We start from the raw sequence: 13,528 nt of genomic DNA on the forward strand, positions 1-13,528 counted from the left end.
TCTAGGCACTGACACACCTCACTCTGAAAGACAGAGCTGCTCATGCCCTGAGTAATAGGCCCAACCATCATGCATACAAATGGCGGTATTGCTGCAAGCAAAATCTACAGCACTTGGAACTTCCAGGGAAATCTTATTGTATTAGCCTCACTTTCCATTTTTAAAGGCTTTCAAATGATAGAGATGCATTCTGACAATGCCTTTCATTTTTCCTTATTGGCTTACTTTGCAACAAATTGTTAATAATCAATCGACTGGGGCCTCCAGTTTGCCTGTGTGCCTGCTGCCATCCATCTTCCCAGGGAGCAGGGATAGAGCTGGGCTGAGGAGCCTGCTTCCTCCATGGCCAAGTGGAGATCACCTGCAGCCGCAGGGACAGCCTTAGGCACAGGTGGGAGTCTGCAGCTGAAGCCCTCCATCCTACATCTGGACCCCTCGGCCTTCATTTGAGGAATTCCCTCCCTGCTCTTTGTGGCTGACCCACTCATTACACAACACATCTTTGAAGTCCTGGTCTCCATTCTCTGCTTGGGCCCTCTCTCAGGCCCAGGTGCTGTCCCCTCTCATCCACTGATTGAATCTGATCTGTTCTATAACTCATAGCTCCAATGCCCCTTCTCCCAAAGAAGGATTACAGGAGACCTTGCTTCACAGGTTCTATGGCAGCTGTAATAACAGTTTGCTGGGATCTTCATCTCCTGGCTGAGAATTTGGGGAGAAAAACCCAAACACATGGAAACCTACAGTATTTGAGGGCAGGTCACACAAATGGAGGGCACAGAGGGAGTGCGCAGGGCTCTAAATGCTAAATTCAGGGAGCTGGGGAGAAGGAAGCTCACTGGAGATGGCTTCTGGGAGCAAGCCACTCATGTGTTGGGGAGTGTGTCTCCCAGCAACAGAGCTGCCAGGTCAGCATGGGGTCCATCCGTACAGACACCAATTCACCAAGGGGTGTGTGATGGGACAGGTATGTAAGGGGGCTTGTTCCAGAACTTAAGTTCTTTTCTGGATGGAGAAGAGAGAAATGCTCAGGGCTGGTGAGAACAGGGAGGAGGAGGAGGCAAAAGAAGCGACCATGCAAGAGTGTCCCACCCGCTGCCCAGGATGGCTATGAATGCAGCCTTTCAATAAAAAAAGCATAAATTTACTTAAAACTTTTTTTTTTGCTCAACAGTTTTTGTTAGTGTTTGTGTATTTATGTGGGGCCCAAGATAGCTCTTCTTCCTTCAGTGTTGCCCAGAGATGCCAAAAGCTTGGACACCCCTGAATGATGCTCTCTGTGAAGTGCTTGTGTTGGGAGCCCATTTAACCTCCATACCCTCTATGGGGTAGGATTTACTTCCCTATTCAAGAGGAAAAACTGAGGCACATGGAAGTACAGTCACTTGCTCAGAACTCAGCTAGCTGTGGTGGAACCAGGTGTGAAGCTGGCGTTTCCCATGCTGAGCCCTGCTCCTGTTCTTCCTACCGCACAAACTGCCCCTGACAGCTACCATAAGGAATGTTGCTGTAGGAGTTCACAGTGGTGACCCAGAACAGGGCACACCCTGAAGGGTACACCCAGTGCCCATCAGCACCAGGCATTTTTAAGCAGTCCCCTCTCTGACCTGGGTATAAACATACATCTGCACTTGTATAACTGGGTCTCTGTGAACAGTCTCTAAGAGGAAATGACCAACTGCATCTTCCTCAGAAGAAACTTCTTTCAGGTTTCAGGGGCAGGTTTGTTCTTGTTATTATCCTGTGGGTGCTTGCTGGTTTACCTCATCTTATTTCCCTCTTTGCATTGATTGCTAGGAATCTCAGAAAAAAGATGTATATGTGAACTATAGCTCAGAGGATTGGTTTTTCATATTAACTTGACTCTGACTTTGTTTTATTGTTCATTTTCTCCCTAATTTTCTCATTTTCTTATAATCTCTTGTACTACGTATATACTTGTAAGCTCTCTTTTAGAAATACACATGTGTATGTGCCAAGCAGGGCACAGGTAAATAATCATACTCCCCACTTGCAGAGGGTATGGCCCAGGCATCTCCTGGAGCCTTCTCCTCCAGCTCCTTCTCTCATCAGAGGGCCTAGAAGGCTGGAGGGAGGCTCCATGTGGTCTGGGCTCTGCCCCTGGCTGGGCAGGCTACTGGGGTTCAGAGCTTACATGCACCAGTTGCTCCTGGGTGTCATACTCCTTCGTACAGTCCTCCCAGTGGCAGTTGGTTTCATAGATGACCACCTCGGCCTCCTGCTTACAGTCATCTCTGTCCAGGTCTTCCTTGAGGTCAGCCAGCTGTTCCTGGGGCAGGGGCAGAGCATACCCACGTGAGCCACTCCAGCATCCCAGCCCTGAGGAGAGGCTGCTGTTAGCCCTGGGGAGGCTGTGCAGGTGTACACATGCACACACATGCACCCACACACACTTATCAGCTTTCTCAACCCCTTTCCTCAGCTGGTCCCTGCCCACCACTCCCCTATCACACAGCCATCCTGGGGCCTCTCCCTCCTCTCACATGCCAGCTTGCCATCATCAAGGTATCTGAACACATCCTGAGTCAACTGACATGGTAAGGAGGGTAGCAGAGAGCAGGGCAGGGACTTTTGCTGTTTGGTTTAGTTTTCCCTGGTGGGAGCTGGGGTGAGCCCCACAGGCTCGGGAATGGGCATTTTCAGTCACAGTGTGTCCAGCCTCTGCTCCTCCACAGAGGCAGAAGAAACCCAATAGGTATCTGGTCTGGCCCTTCAGACCTCCCACCCTTGCACTGTCCCCTCCTCCGAGGGCACACAGCACACTGGGGCCCGCACCCAGGTCAGCACTCTGCAGGGTGAACATTCTTGGCACATCCTCCCAGCATTAGCCCCAATCACGGGCACTTGTATTCTTGTAAGACAGGTAAGACAGCTAGAAAAATGGGTTCAGAGAGGGGATGGCTTGCCCTCCCCAGATACACCGTGAGTCTGCAAAGTCCTCAATCTGGACTCCAGTCTCCCAGCATGACAGAACCCACGAGTGCCCATACAAGGTGGTACAGGAAAAGCCCCTGCAAAAGGCCTTCACTGATTACAGGTACTTGAAATGCTAAAACCAGCAACAGACTGAGACTGAATCAGTGCCACCTTGTCCCACGTAATGCTGAAATAGAGCTGGCCAGGGGCAGTCTCCAAGCAGCTGGCAAGGAGACAGGTTGAGAGGTAGGAGGAACTGAGGGAGGGAGGGGCACAGATGTCCCAAGCTGGAAGAAAAGCCCAGAGAGGACCTCCAGAGGATGTAGAGGACTCTCCAATAATCCACTGGCCTGCTAGGCAGGCTCAGAGCAAAGCCAGGTAAAGAGGCAGATGTTAGAATGACTTGCTTTACATTTCAGATTGTCTACAAATGGCAGAACTGTTCCATCTTTCAAAACAGTCTCTGGGGCAGACATTTATAGCTCGGGTTAAGGGGACAACCTCTCTCCATACTTAGGAGTCCCCATGGGTTCCAGACACTCATAGAGCAGAGGCTTCAGCTCCCACATCATCCTTACTCCTAATGCTGAGTCCATTTCTAGGGGCGGACATCACCATCACTACTGCAGTGGCTGGCCAGACTTGCACTCCTGACTGACTTTCCCCTGGAGCTGCAAAGGGCTCCTGCTTGAGGGGCCCCTGCTTGTTTCTGAGCGTACTGTTGAATTAACACACATGTTCTGAAAAGGAAAACAATGACATGTTGTCCAAAAGGTCCCCAGGCAGCACTGTGTCACATTAAACAGAAAGTGCAGAAAAGTGCCCCTACCCAAATCCTTAAGAATTGGGCCCTGGCTGGCGTAGCTCAGTGGATTGAGCACGGGCTGCAAACCAAAGCATCGCAGGTTCAGTTCCCAGTCAGGGCACATGCCTGGGTTGCAGGCCACGGCCCCCAGCAACTGCACATTGATATTTCTCTCTCTCTCTCTCTCTCTTTCTCCCTCCCTTCCGTCTCTAAAAATAAAATAAATAAACTCTTAAAAAATTAAAAAAAAAAGATTTGGGAGGGCTGGGGCCTCCTGATGCCCGCTCTGTGCTCTCAGGACAGCTGGACACAGAATTCTTAGTGTTTTCATAAGCTGCATGCTCTGCTGATTCCAAAGAAGACCCGAAGCAGCTGCCAACTTGACATGTGAGTGGAGGATGGCGCAGGGGCAGTGGGTGACTGGGGCTTCCCCATGGAGCTGGGCGTCATCCCAGCCCATAAGTTTAAGGGTTTAGTTAGGCAGGGAGGGGCATCACTGTGCCACACTTTCTGCCAAGAGGAAGCATACCCAGCCCCCTTGCAAGCAAGGATCTGGCCACTGAATCAGGAGACTGACTGACACGGTGACAACCTCCTCATGATAAATGGCTTTCTTTCCCTTGACATAGATGAGGAGCCAAGCTGGGCAGGAAAGAGGCCTTTTTGGGGACCCTAGGCTGGAGGGGGTGGGGCCAGGTGCTGCTTGGTGCTCAGTGGGCCTGCAGACCATGCTTGCGGCTCCTGCGCGTTTATCTCTCCAGGATGTGTGTGTCCTCATCAATTTCAGCAGCGTCCGATGATGGCCGGTCTCATGGAAACCATGCATCATGCTGAGATGCTTTGGCGTCAGCGAGGGAAGAAGAATTTGTCACCAGCCCCTCTGTTTTCTGACAATAATAGAACCCAGTATTTCATAAAAATTAAGTGCCCAGAGCATGCCCCATGGTTTACAGGTTTGATAAAGGATGGTGTGACAGATGCAGGGGAGACAGGGACAGGAGGCCCCGGGCATTGTTGGTGTCAAGCTGGTGACTGTGTAGTAACGGATGGAGACCAGGCCACCGTGAGAGGCTTGGGGGGTGGGAGGCTTGTCTGCAAGGTCAGCACTCACACTGAGCCCTTCCCATGACAGGGCTCTGTTCCAAGAGCTGGGACTGTCTCCCTGTCATCTTGGAGGGTTAAAATAAGTGATCAGATCTCCAGAGAGACCTGCACAAGGGTCTCAGCCCACAGCTGGGCTGTCCCAGGCTGCGGGCAGCTCTGTTACCCACCTGCCTGTGAAGAATCATCTTTCCTTCCCTCCCCCTCACCACACCACTCATTTCCTCAAATGTGCACTAAGTCCTTAGAAAATGTGATTTCACATTACTGTGCACCAGGCCTGGTGACACAGAAACAAACCAGGCACTTGTTCCAAAGTGCCACCTGTCCAAAGCTCACAGTACAGTTCAGGAGGCAGACAAAGTATCCCAGAGGCTACAATGGGCGTCTGAGTAGCTGCAGGTCCTATTATCTAGGAGAGTCAAGAAAGGCTGAAGTGGCAGCAAGGGGACAAGTTGGGGGACAGAGTTCCAGGGAGAAGGAGCAACTGGACTGGAGCCTGAGCCATTCAGAGGGTGTGAGCAACTCAGTTCGACCAGGATTTGTGCTGCATGAGGGTGAGGTGTCTGTGTGGTGAGGGTGGGGGGGAGAGCTGCAGCCCCAGACATTCATTCATTCCCTCACTCATACATTCATCCACTCACTTAGCCACTTTCATTCAGCATGAGCATGCAACGTGCAGGGTGCTGGAGGCCTCCCTGAGCTCATGACACATCCACCCCACCCTCCCGGGCTCATGCATTTGCTCGTTCATTCAAGCAGGCAGCCCTTCCTCTGTTCATCCATTCACCAACAGGTCTCTGTCCCGAGTCAGCCTACCCAGAGGAGATGGGGCCGGCCCCGGCCTGAAGATGGTGGCTGGCCAGTAGGTTACCTGTGTCAGGGACAGCGGGGAGGCTGGTCGAAGGCCCTCGGCCTCTGTCTTCACCTTGCTGCGCTTATGAATGACGATGGGATTGACAGTACTGCTCACCGCTGACTCACTGGTCTGCTTGTTCTAAGGGGGTGCATAGGACATCCTGTCACACGGGGGCAGGGCAGAGACACCTCAAACCTCTGGGACCCTCCTCACACAGACTATCTGGGCCAACCCTTGTGTCTGAAGTTTGAGAATCTGAGTCCCCCCAGCTCAGTCCTCTGGCCATGGGTACGGCCAGGAGGCAGCCCAGAGCTCAGCCTGTCCATGAGCCCCACCCCCGCCATCCATGTAAATGGAACAGAGACCTTCCCTTTGGGAAATGCTGGGCACCCGCCCTCCTGACCTGCAGCTTCATCTTCTCTGACCCTCAGAGAAGCAACGGCTCTGGATCTGAGAACAGGGCTGGGTCAGCCCCGGGAGCAGGAGTGCAGAGCTGGAGCTGCACTATCAGGTGGTGTGACAAAAACTGAAAGCTACTGTCGGAGGCACCTGCCAGGTGGCCACATGGAGCCCTAGAGCAGATAGTGAGGACATCCTAGAAAAGGGCTTTCCAGAATGCTGTGGTGTCTGGTCTCCCTCCCTAGCACATGGCCACATCTAGGCTGTGCGAGGTGAGTGCCTGGGCAATCATTTCACCTCAGGAATTGTCATCAAAGTGCTAACCAGGGTCTGGTCTCCATGGGACTCTGTGCACACGACTGGTATTGCACAGCGGCCCTGTGTAGGGAGCAGGCCCCACTCTGCAGATGCGTTATCTCAGACTGAAAGAGGTTTCAGGCAAGTCAGGGTCCAAAATACAGTCTGATTCCAAAGCCTGTGCTCTTTCCATTACCTGATACTGTCTCTATAACTGCATTTGCTCATCTGCAAAATAGGACTTCATTTGTTCACCAAATACTAATGGCACCAACTGTGTGCCAGGCACTGTGTGACCATACCCCCAGGGGTGTCAAAGGGTCACATGAAAGGTCAAATAAGATGGCCTTTGGTGAACAAAATAAATCAGCAAACAAAATTGAAATAGACTCATTGATACAGAGATCACACTGAGTTTGCCAGAGGGGAGAGAGGTTGGGGCAATTGATGAAAAAGGTGAAAGAATTGAGAAGTACAAACTGGTAGTCACAAAACAGCCATGGGGATGCACAGTACAGCACAGGGCATATAGTCTATGGTATTGTAGTAACCACGTATGGTGCCAGGTGAGTACTGGAAACATCGGAGGAATACTTTGTAAAGTACATGATTATCTAACCACTATGCTGTATACCTGAAACTAATATAAAATATTGGATATAAGCTGTAACTGAAAAAAAGTTTTAAAAACATGGCCTTTGGTAACCTCATCCTCAAAAACAGAATTGCACGATACTAATTATCATCCATTTCATATGCTGTGCAGAGTACCTGCATTGTGCCAGACTCTGAATTCTAGGGTCTCTCCATCAACTTACTGTGTTTATTTAGGGGGAGGAACTGCAGAACTGAGGCTGGGTGCTTGTCCACATGAGTGCAGGTGATGTTAGGACTCGACCCAGGCCTGCCAACCTGCATCCAGCCCAAGGCCCTTTCACTCAGGTGGCCTCTGCACCAGCCAGACCTGCACCCAGTCCTTCCACAAGTTCCCAGTGAGCGATGTCAGCCCTCGTGGAGTCCAGAAGAGTACACGGGGGCCCAACCCCCATTTCTGCACCCACCTACCTGGTTGGCATCACTCAGACAGTTGCTGCTACTGCTGAGCTGGGTGGGTGTGGTGTTGATGGAGGCGAGAGCCATGGGCTGCTGGGCCAGGAAGGTGGGCGAGGGCTGGATCAGGGGTGGCGTGTGTCCGAAGGCCGAGCCCAGGCCCTTCTGCTGGTTCAAGATGTGCTGGTAGGCCACGGGGTTGATGGGATGGGGGAAGGTAAAGGCGGGGCTACAAAGAATATCAGACAAGGTGATGGAGCAGCGGTGGGAGTGTAGGGGATAGGGCTTTGTTGGCTAACACTTCTGGGCAGAGAAGGCCTTGCCTAGGGATTAGGATGGGCATGTGCTAATCTCACCATCACCTTGGCTTCACCTCACTACAGAATCAGCAGTGGTGCCCCAATGCCTGCCATCTCAGGCCTCACCTTCTATGCTTAGCTCCCAGGCCCTGCCCCAGGATGCAGCCTTCACCCTGCAGGTTGGCCCCCAGGAGGTACCAGACTCTTACCGCACACGCTGGCCCTCCTCGCTCTGAGGCCTGAGAGGCACTCCTGCACCACTGCTCTGTAGTTGAGCCCCGTTTGGCCTCAGAAGCCTGTTCTCATGGCCCTCATCCAGGAAGTGTGCCCCGAGCCCTCCAGGTCTTCTTTAACTTCTTCTTCCACTTCTAGACTCTACCATGTCACTTGCATAGTGGCTTGGCTGCATATGCACCACCCTTTCCAGAACAGGATACTGAAGAACAAATGATGACCTCTGAGGCTAAGCCATAAGGGATGCTGTGGCTTCCTCCTTGCTCTATCAGATCACAGGCTCTGATCTGTGATGGGGGCAGGGAGAATCGGCTGCCATGTTGTAAGAGACTCCAGTAACAGGGAACTCAATCTCCCGCCGCCGACAGCCCTAGGAGTGGTCATCTTGAAAACCGCCCCAGGCCCAGTCATTGAGCCATTCAGGCGACTCCAGCCCTGGCTGACATCTTGATGGCGGCTTCAAGGGAGGCCTAGAGCTAAGCCTGTTGCACTGTCCTGACCCTCAGAGATGGTATGAGATGATAAGTGCTTCTTGTTGTTTTAAACCGCTAAGTTTATCAGTAATTTGTTATACAGCAAAAGATAACGTATTTGTTATCACTTCTTTTTCTGGGTGCTTGGGCTGAGCTCTCCTGATATTCCTAACCCTCTGGCCTCTCAGGACAGTCAGGAGATGCACATGGGTTTCAGCCAAGTAGGTTGGGGTCTGCAGCCCTAGGTCAAAGACTGCACAGAGGGCTACCGGTGTTGGTGTAGGTCAGGTATGCCTTGCTGTGACCACAGTGGGAAGCCTGCTGCCAGCCAGAGACTGCCATGATTCAAGTCAGTGTCACTCCTGCCTCGTGTGACCTCCATGCCAGTCAATGGTCTGGCTGCTCCATGCCACCCGCTGAAATACCGGGAAAGTCATCTTTGATTTAATGATTGAATCTTCTGTGACAGGCCTAATCTTACTTTCCACATCGGAAATTGTGTTTGGGGCACAAAGTCTTGTCTTTGTTCTCAGGTTGAAAGTGATGACCCTCTCTACTTGGTGCCCCCCAACCCCTGTCCGGTTCCCAGCACTTGGCCCTTTGCTCGCAGGCTGGGCTCACCTGAGGGTGCCCGCTGACAGGTGCCCATAGGAGCCGCTGGCCGCCGAGCTGCTGCGCGAGTTGTTGATGTAGGCCACCAGGGAGTTGGGGGAGGTCCGGATCATCCGCTGCAGGTCGAGGCTGGCGTCTGAGAGTGGGGAGATGGACAGCGCCCGCTTGCGGCTCAGGCGGGGTGTTACCCGTGGGCTGGAGAAACGTGACACTGTGGGACAGCCAACCCAAGGCACGTCAGCATCATGTTCTTAGGGGGAAAGTGGGAAAAGGGGCACTGGCAGGCTGGGGACGGGAAGAGCCTGTGAGGATGACCTACAGGGAGCTGCAGTTCTGCCATTTTCCAGTTGTGGGCTCTTGGGCAAGCGAATGTAGCTTTTCTCAGCCTTAGCTGGCAGATCTATAAAATGGGACTGATCCACACATGGTGTGGTGAGAATTCAAGGAGCACAGGCCAGATGGTAGAGTGAGTGAATCTGAGCACTGAATACCTGCTAGTGCCCCTCCTATTCGGTATGCAGAGACCAGAGGTGGATCCAGCAATGTGGAAGGAATGACAGTGCAGTGCACAGCATAAGTGAACCCACCCATGAGGCCAGGACCAGGTCAAGAAACAACCTGGCCAGTGCCCAGAAGCTTCTTCGTCCTTCCAGACCCACCCAGAGGGCAGCCACTACCCTGGCTTCTAATACACAGCTTAGTCTTGCTATTTTTGAGTATTTGCCTATTTATATAAATGAAATTATAAATGCTTTCTGATTCAACTTCTTCATTCAACACTATAATGTGTGAGAGCTCTCCATGTTGCTGTGTATGGCAGTAGCAGGCTCTTGTAGAGAGCTCCACTGGGTGACTCTGTGGCCAGGGTAGCCTGCCGTCTCCCTGAAGGAGGGGCCCTGTGGGGACTGAGCAGGTCTGAGCAGGCAGAAGGGAGGAGGCTGGTATTGAGAGCCCAGGAGCAGTGAGCATAAGCATGGAGGCAGGCTGGGCCAGGTTGTGGGGAGCAGAGGGTGTGTTCAAGCAGCACTAGAGTTTACAGGCAACCTCTCCAGTTTAAAGAGAATCCAGAAGCCACTTAAGGGAGCCAGCAAGGTACAGGAAGAGGCTGTTCCATGCAGGTATGTGAAATGCAGGGCACGGCTGGCAGAGAACTAATAAGCCCCTGCTGTGTGCAGGTGCTTCTTGCACCTCCCCTCACTTCCTCCTCACCACCACCCTGGACATCTGCACTAGCAGACCCCTTTACAAAGAGGAAACAGGAATCAGGGAGGGACTGGACAGGGTGGAAACCTTGGCGTATGGAGAGTTGTCCAGTGATGTTGTCAGACCATTTCTAAGCCACTGCTTTATCCAGAGGAGAGCTGGAGCCCTGACTGGGGTGGGGACTGTAAGATGAGTTGTCTGGAGCAATGGCTGAAGAGTCTTATAGGGCAGGGAGCTGCAGCCTAGGGCAGATCTTCCACCCCTCCTGCAGTCATGTAGGAGCAATACTCTCCCCTTACTCTCAGGAGGTACATTCCAAGAACCCCAGTGGAGTCTCGGATAGTAGCAAACCATAGATAGATAGAGAGAGAGAGAGAGAGAGAAAGAGAGAGATAGAAATAGATACATATATAGTGTTTTTTCCTATACATACATATCTTTTCATGTCAGTATATGCCTCACAGGTGCTACGTGCTACTCTAAGCATGTTAAAGTATTACATATTTCAATCTTCATAAGTGTCCTATAAGGAAGGGGCTGTTATTAGCCTCTTTGTACAAATGACAGAACAGTAGCTTGCCCAAGGTCAGACAGCTTTGATGGAGAAACAGACTTGAAGGCAGGCAGATGGGCACCAAAACCACCCACCTCACAGCTTCTGCTCAGGGTGAGGAGGAGCGGTATCCTGGGGAGGGTACTCCTGGGGGAATCTCTCTCTCTCTCTCTCTCTCTCTCTCACACACACACACACACACACACACACACACACACACACACACAGATATGTATGCACCATGTGGGGCACATAACTTGTGCCTGCCAGCCTCAGAAACCTGATGCTTAGCGGTTGCCATGAGCATGTTACTTAGCCGCCCTGAACCTCTCTTTGTCCGTAGGTACAATGGGGGCAGTGTGGCTTGACTTGCAGTGTTGTTGTGAGGACACATGGGAAATATGAAGGACAGTGCCTAAGACCAGCAGAGCTTCCATGATGAAACTGTAAATTGATGTAGCTTCTTCAGGGGTGAGGAGGGCTGATCAGCCTAGAGTTGATACTGGAGTAAAGGACAGCAAGTCTGGAAAAAATGCCTGGGCCACACAGCAGCACATCTGTCCCTAAACACTCATCTGCCCATTCAGGCATCATCTAAACCTCTTTGTTCTTATTTACTGAGTTCACACCGTGTCAATTCTCACTTTAAGGAAATTCAAAGTAAGATACAAAAGTGAATCTGCCAAAAGACTCCTGTTACTTACTTATGAGCTGCATGGGGGCGGGGGAGGGGGGAGATCTAACATCATGGACAGTCAGAAATACACGCATCTTTGTGATACATTTTACAAAAAGATTTTGCTAAAATTTGGATTCCCACCCTTTTTTTTGCCCTTAACAAGAGGAAACAGGCCAAATCTGACACTGATATTCATCTCTGTTATTTCCACCCCCCCATGGGAAATATGTTTATTAATGTGCCTCATCCCTTGATAAATTACTAAATAGAAAGAAAAGCCTGGCACTCATTTCCTGTGGCTTCTCCTGTGATTTATGACCAGGATTTGTGGAGCTGTTGCATCCATTCATCTGTGGATGAGCCTGTTCTGATGCCTGACAGCCTGTAGGTGGCTAGCCACTGGCCGCCCTTACCTGGGCAGATGTCTGACCCTACCCATTTCTGTTGCCACCTGCATCTAGACCCCATTTTACCCACAATTCTTTCTTTTGCTCATTCATGTGTTTGTTCATTCACCCACCAGACCCTTGTGCAATGCTGACTGTATGCCAGGCACTGGGCTGGACACTGGGGACTACAAGCAAGGAGCACCCTCAGTCCTGTGCTACCTGAGCTCACCTTCCAGGTGAGAAGCGAGAATCGTGGCTGCTACACTAGCAGCATTCCTTAGGTGCCACCTGTGCTGGATTACCCTAGGTAATCCTGGAGTGCTCGGGGAGCTGCTTTCCCTGGGATAGCCAAGAAGGGCCAGAGATGCGAGAACAGGCCCTGGACCCAGCCAACCCAGGTTCTGATCCTACCCAACAACACTGAACTGGGTGACTTTGAGCAAGTGTCTGAAACTGTTTGAACTGGTTCCATACCTGTAAGATGGGCCAACAGCACCCACCTCTGGGTGGCTATGAGCCATACTATGCACAGCTGACCAGCATACCATGCACAGCTGTGGATGGATTACTGTGGACCCAAGTACCTGGGTTGAGGGCAGCCAGAGGGGTGCAGGGAACCTGGCTCTCAAGGAACTCCCAGGAGCCATTTTTGTGCCAGATGTTAACTGTCCTCAGCATGGGGCTGGCACACACCCTCCCTGGGGAGAGCGAGTCACAACCTTGTGGCAAGGTGCATGGATCCTGAATCCCCAGTGATCAGGAAGCACTCTTGCATTGCCTAACCCCTCACCCAGGTATTTTCTGGACTCACTGAGGTGAAGTTCTAAGGACATTCAGTCTGATGACCCTAACCTGCCCCACACTCGGCCATCCATGGTCTGGTCCCCTGATCCCCCTGTTATAGAAACAGCCAAGGCTTTGGAGCCCAGAGGTTTGGGGTTGAGGCTGACCAGAACCATTCCTAATTCTGTGATGTGGATAAAGATACTTAGGGCTCCAGACTCAGCTTCCTTATCTGTAAAGTGACTTCATAAAGCTTGTCTCATAGGACTGTCTGTGCAGGTTTACCAGATGACCTGCATGCACCATTAGTCTGTGCGTGTACTCAGCAGCCCTGCCCCTCCGGAACTTGCAGCCAGGTCTCCTCTGCCTCAGTCTCTCCTCCTGTTGGCAGTTGGGCACGGACTTCCTGCCTGACTGGGGCCTCCGCTTTCCCTCCCTCAGCTCTTCCTGCCTCTCTGTGGTGTGATCAATGTAATTGGTTTCTGAAACCCCCCTGGACCCACAGGCAGCATAAAGAACAGGCGTCAGAACGAAGGTGACATCCGAGTCAAATTAGTGTCAATATGACAATAAAATATACAGCTCAGAGGAAACACGGCCTGTAAACAGACAACATTTCAATCGGAAACATTTCAATCTTCTCAATGAGGTGGGAGTGGGAGGGGGTTCGGCTGCTGCCATGCTGCTGTTAAATCACCAATATTCAACAGCATAACATGAGAAAATTCCATTTTAGGGCTCTGGTGACAACCAGTGAATTCTTCACTCTCCAGAGAACCACTAGGCAGAAGGATAACCTTGGATTCCCTGACTGGTTATCTGTTACCTTCCAATGTAGCATCACCCCTCACACTT

The 13,528-nt window shown here is 51.6% G+C and overlaps 1 protein-coding gene across 3 annotated transcripts in view; it reads right to left on the reverse strand.

The window, feature by feature from the left end:
- GLI2 (GLI family zinc finger 2) overlaps positions 1–13,528 on the reverse strand; it is a 244,487-nt gene that overhangs the window by 14,901 nt on the left and 216,058 nt on the right. For 2 of the 3 annotated variants that reach the window (XM_036023598.1, XM_036023600.1), the window contains 4 exons: positions 9,076–9,277; positions 7,464–7,677; positions 5,718–5,840; positions 2,156–2,290 (listed from right to left, as the gene is read on the reverse strand). In XM_036023598.1, the coding sequence (XP_035879491.1) occupies positions 2,156–2,290; positions 5,718–5,840; positions 7,464–7,677; positions 9,076–9,277 (674 nt within the window). The remainder of the gene's footprint in view (positions 1–2,155; positions 2,291–5,717; positions 5,841–7,463; positions 7,678–9,075; positions 9,278–13,528) is intronic. The other variant, XM_036023599.1, reaches the window with a different exon arrangement.

The sequence above is a fragment of the Phyllostomus discolor genome, chromosome 4 (assembly GCF_004126475.2).
Source record: "Phyllostomus discolor isolate MPI-MPIP mPhyDis1 chromosome 4, mPhyDis1.pri.v3, whole genome shotgun sequence".
Classification (NCBI taxonomy): Eukaryota; Metazoa; Chordata; class Mammalia; order Chiroptera; family Phyllostomidae; genus Phyllostomus; species Phyllostomus discolor.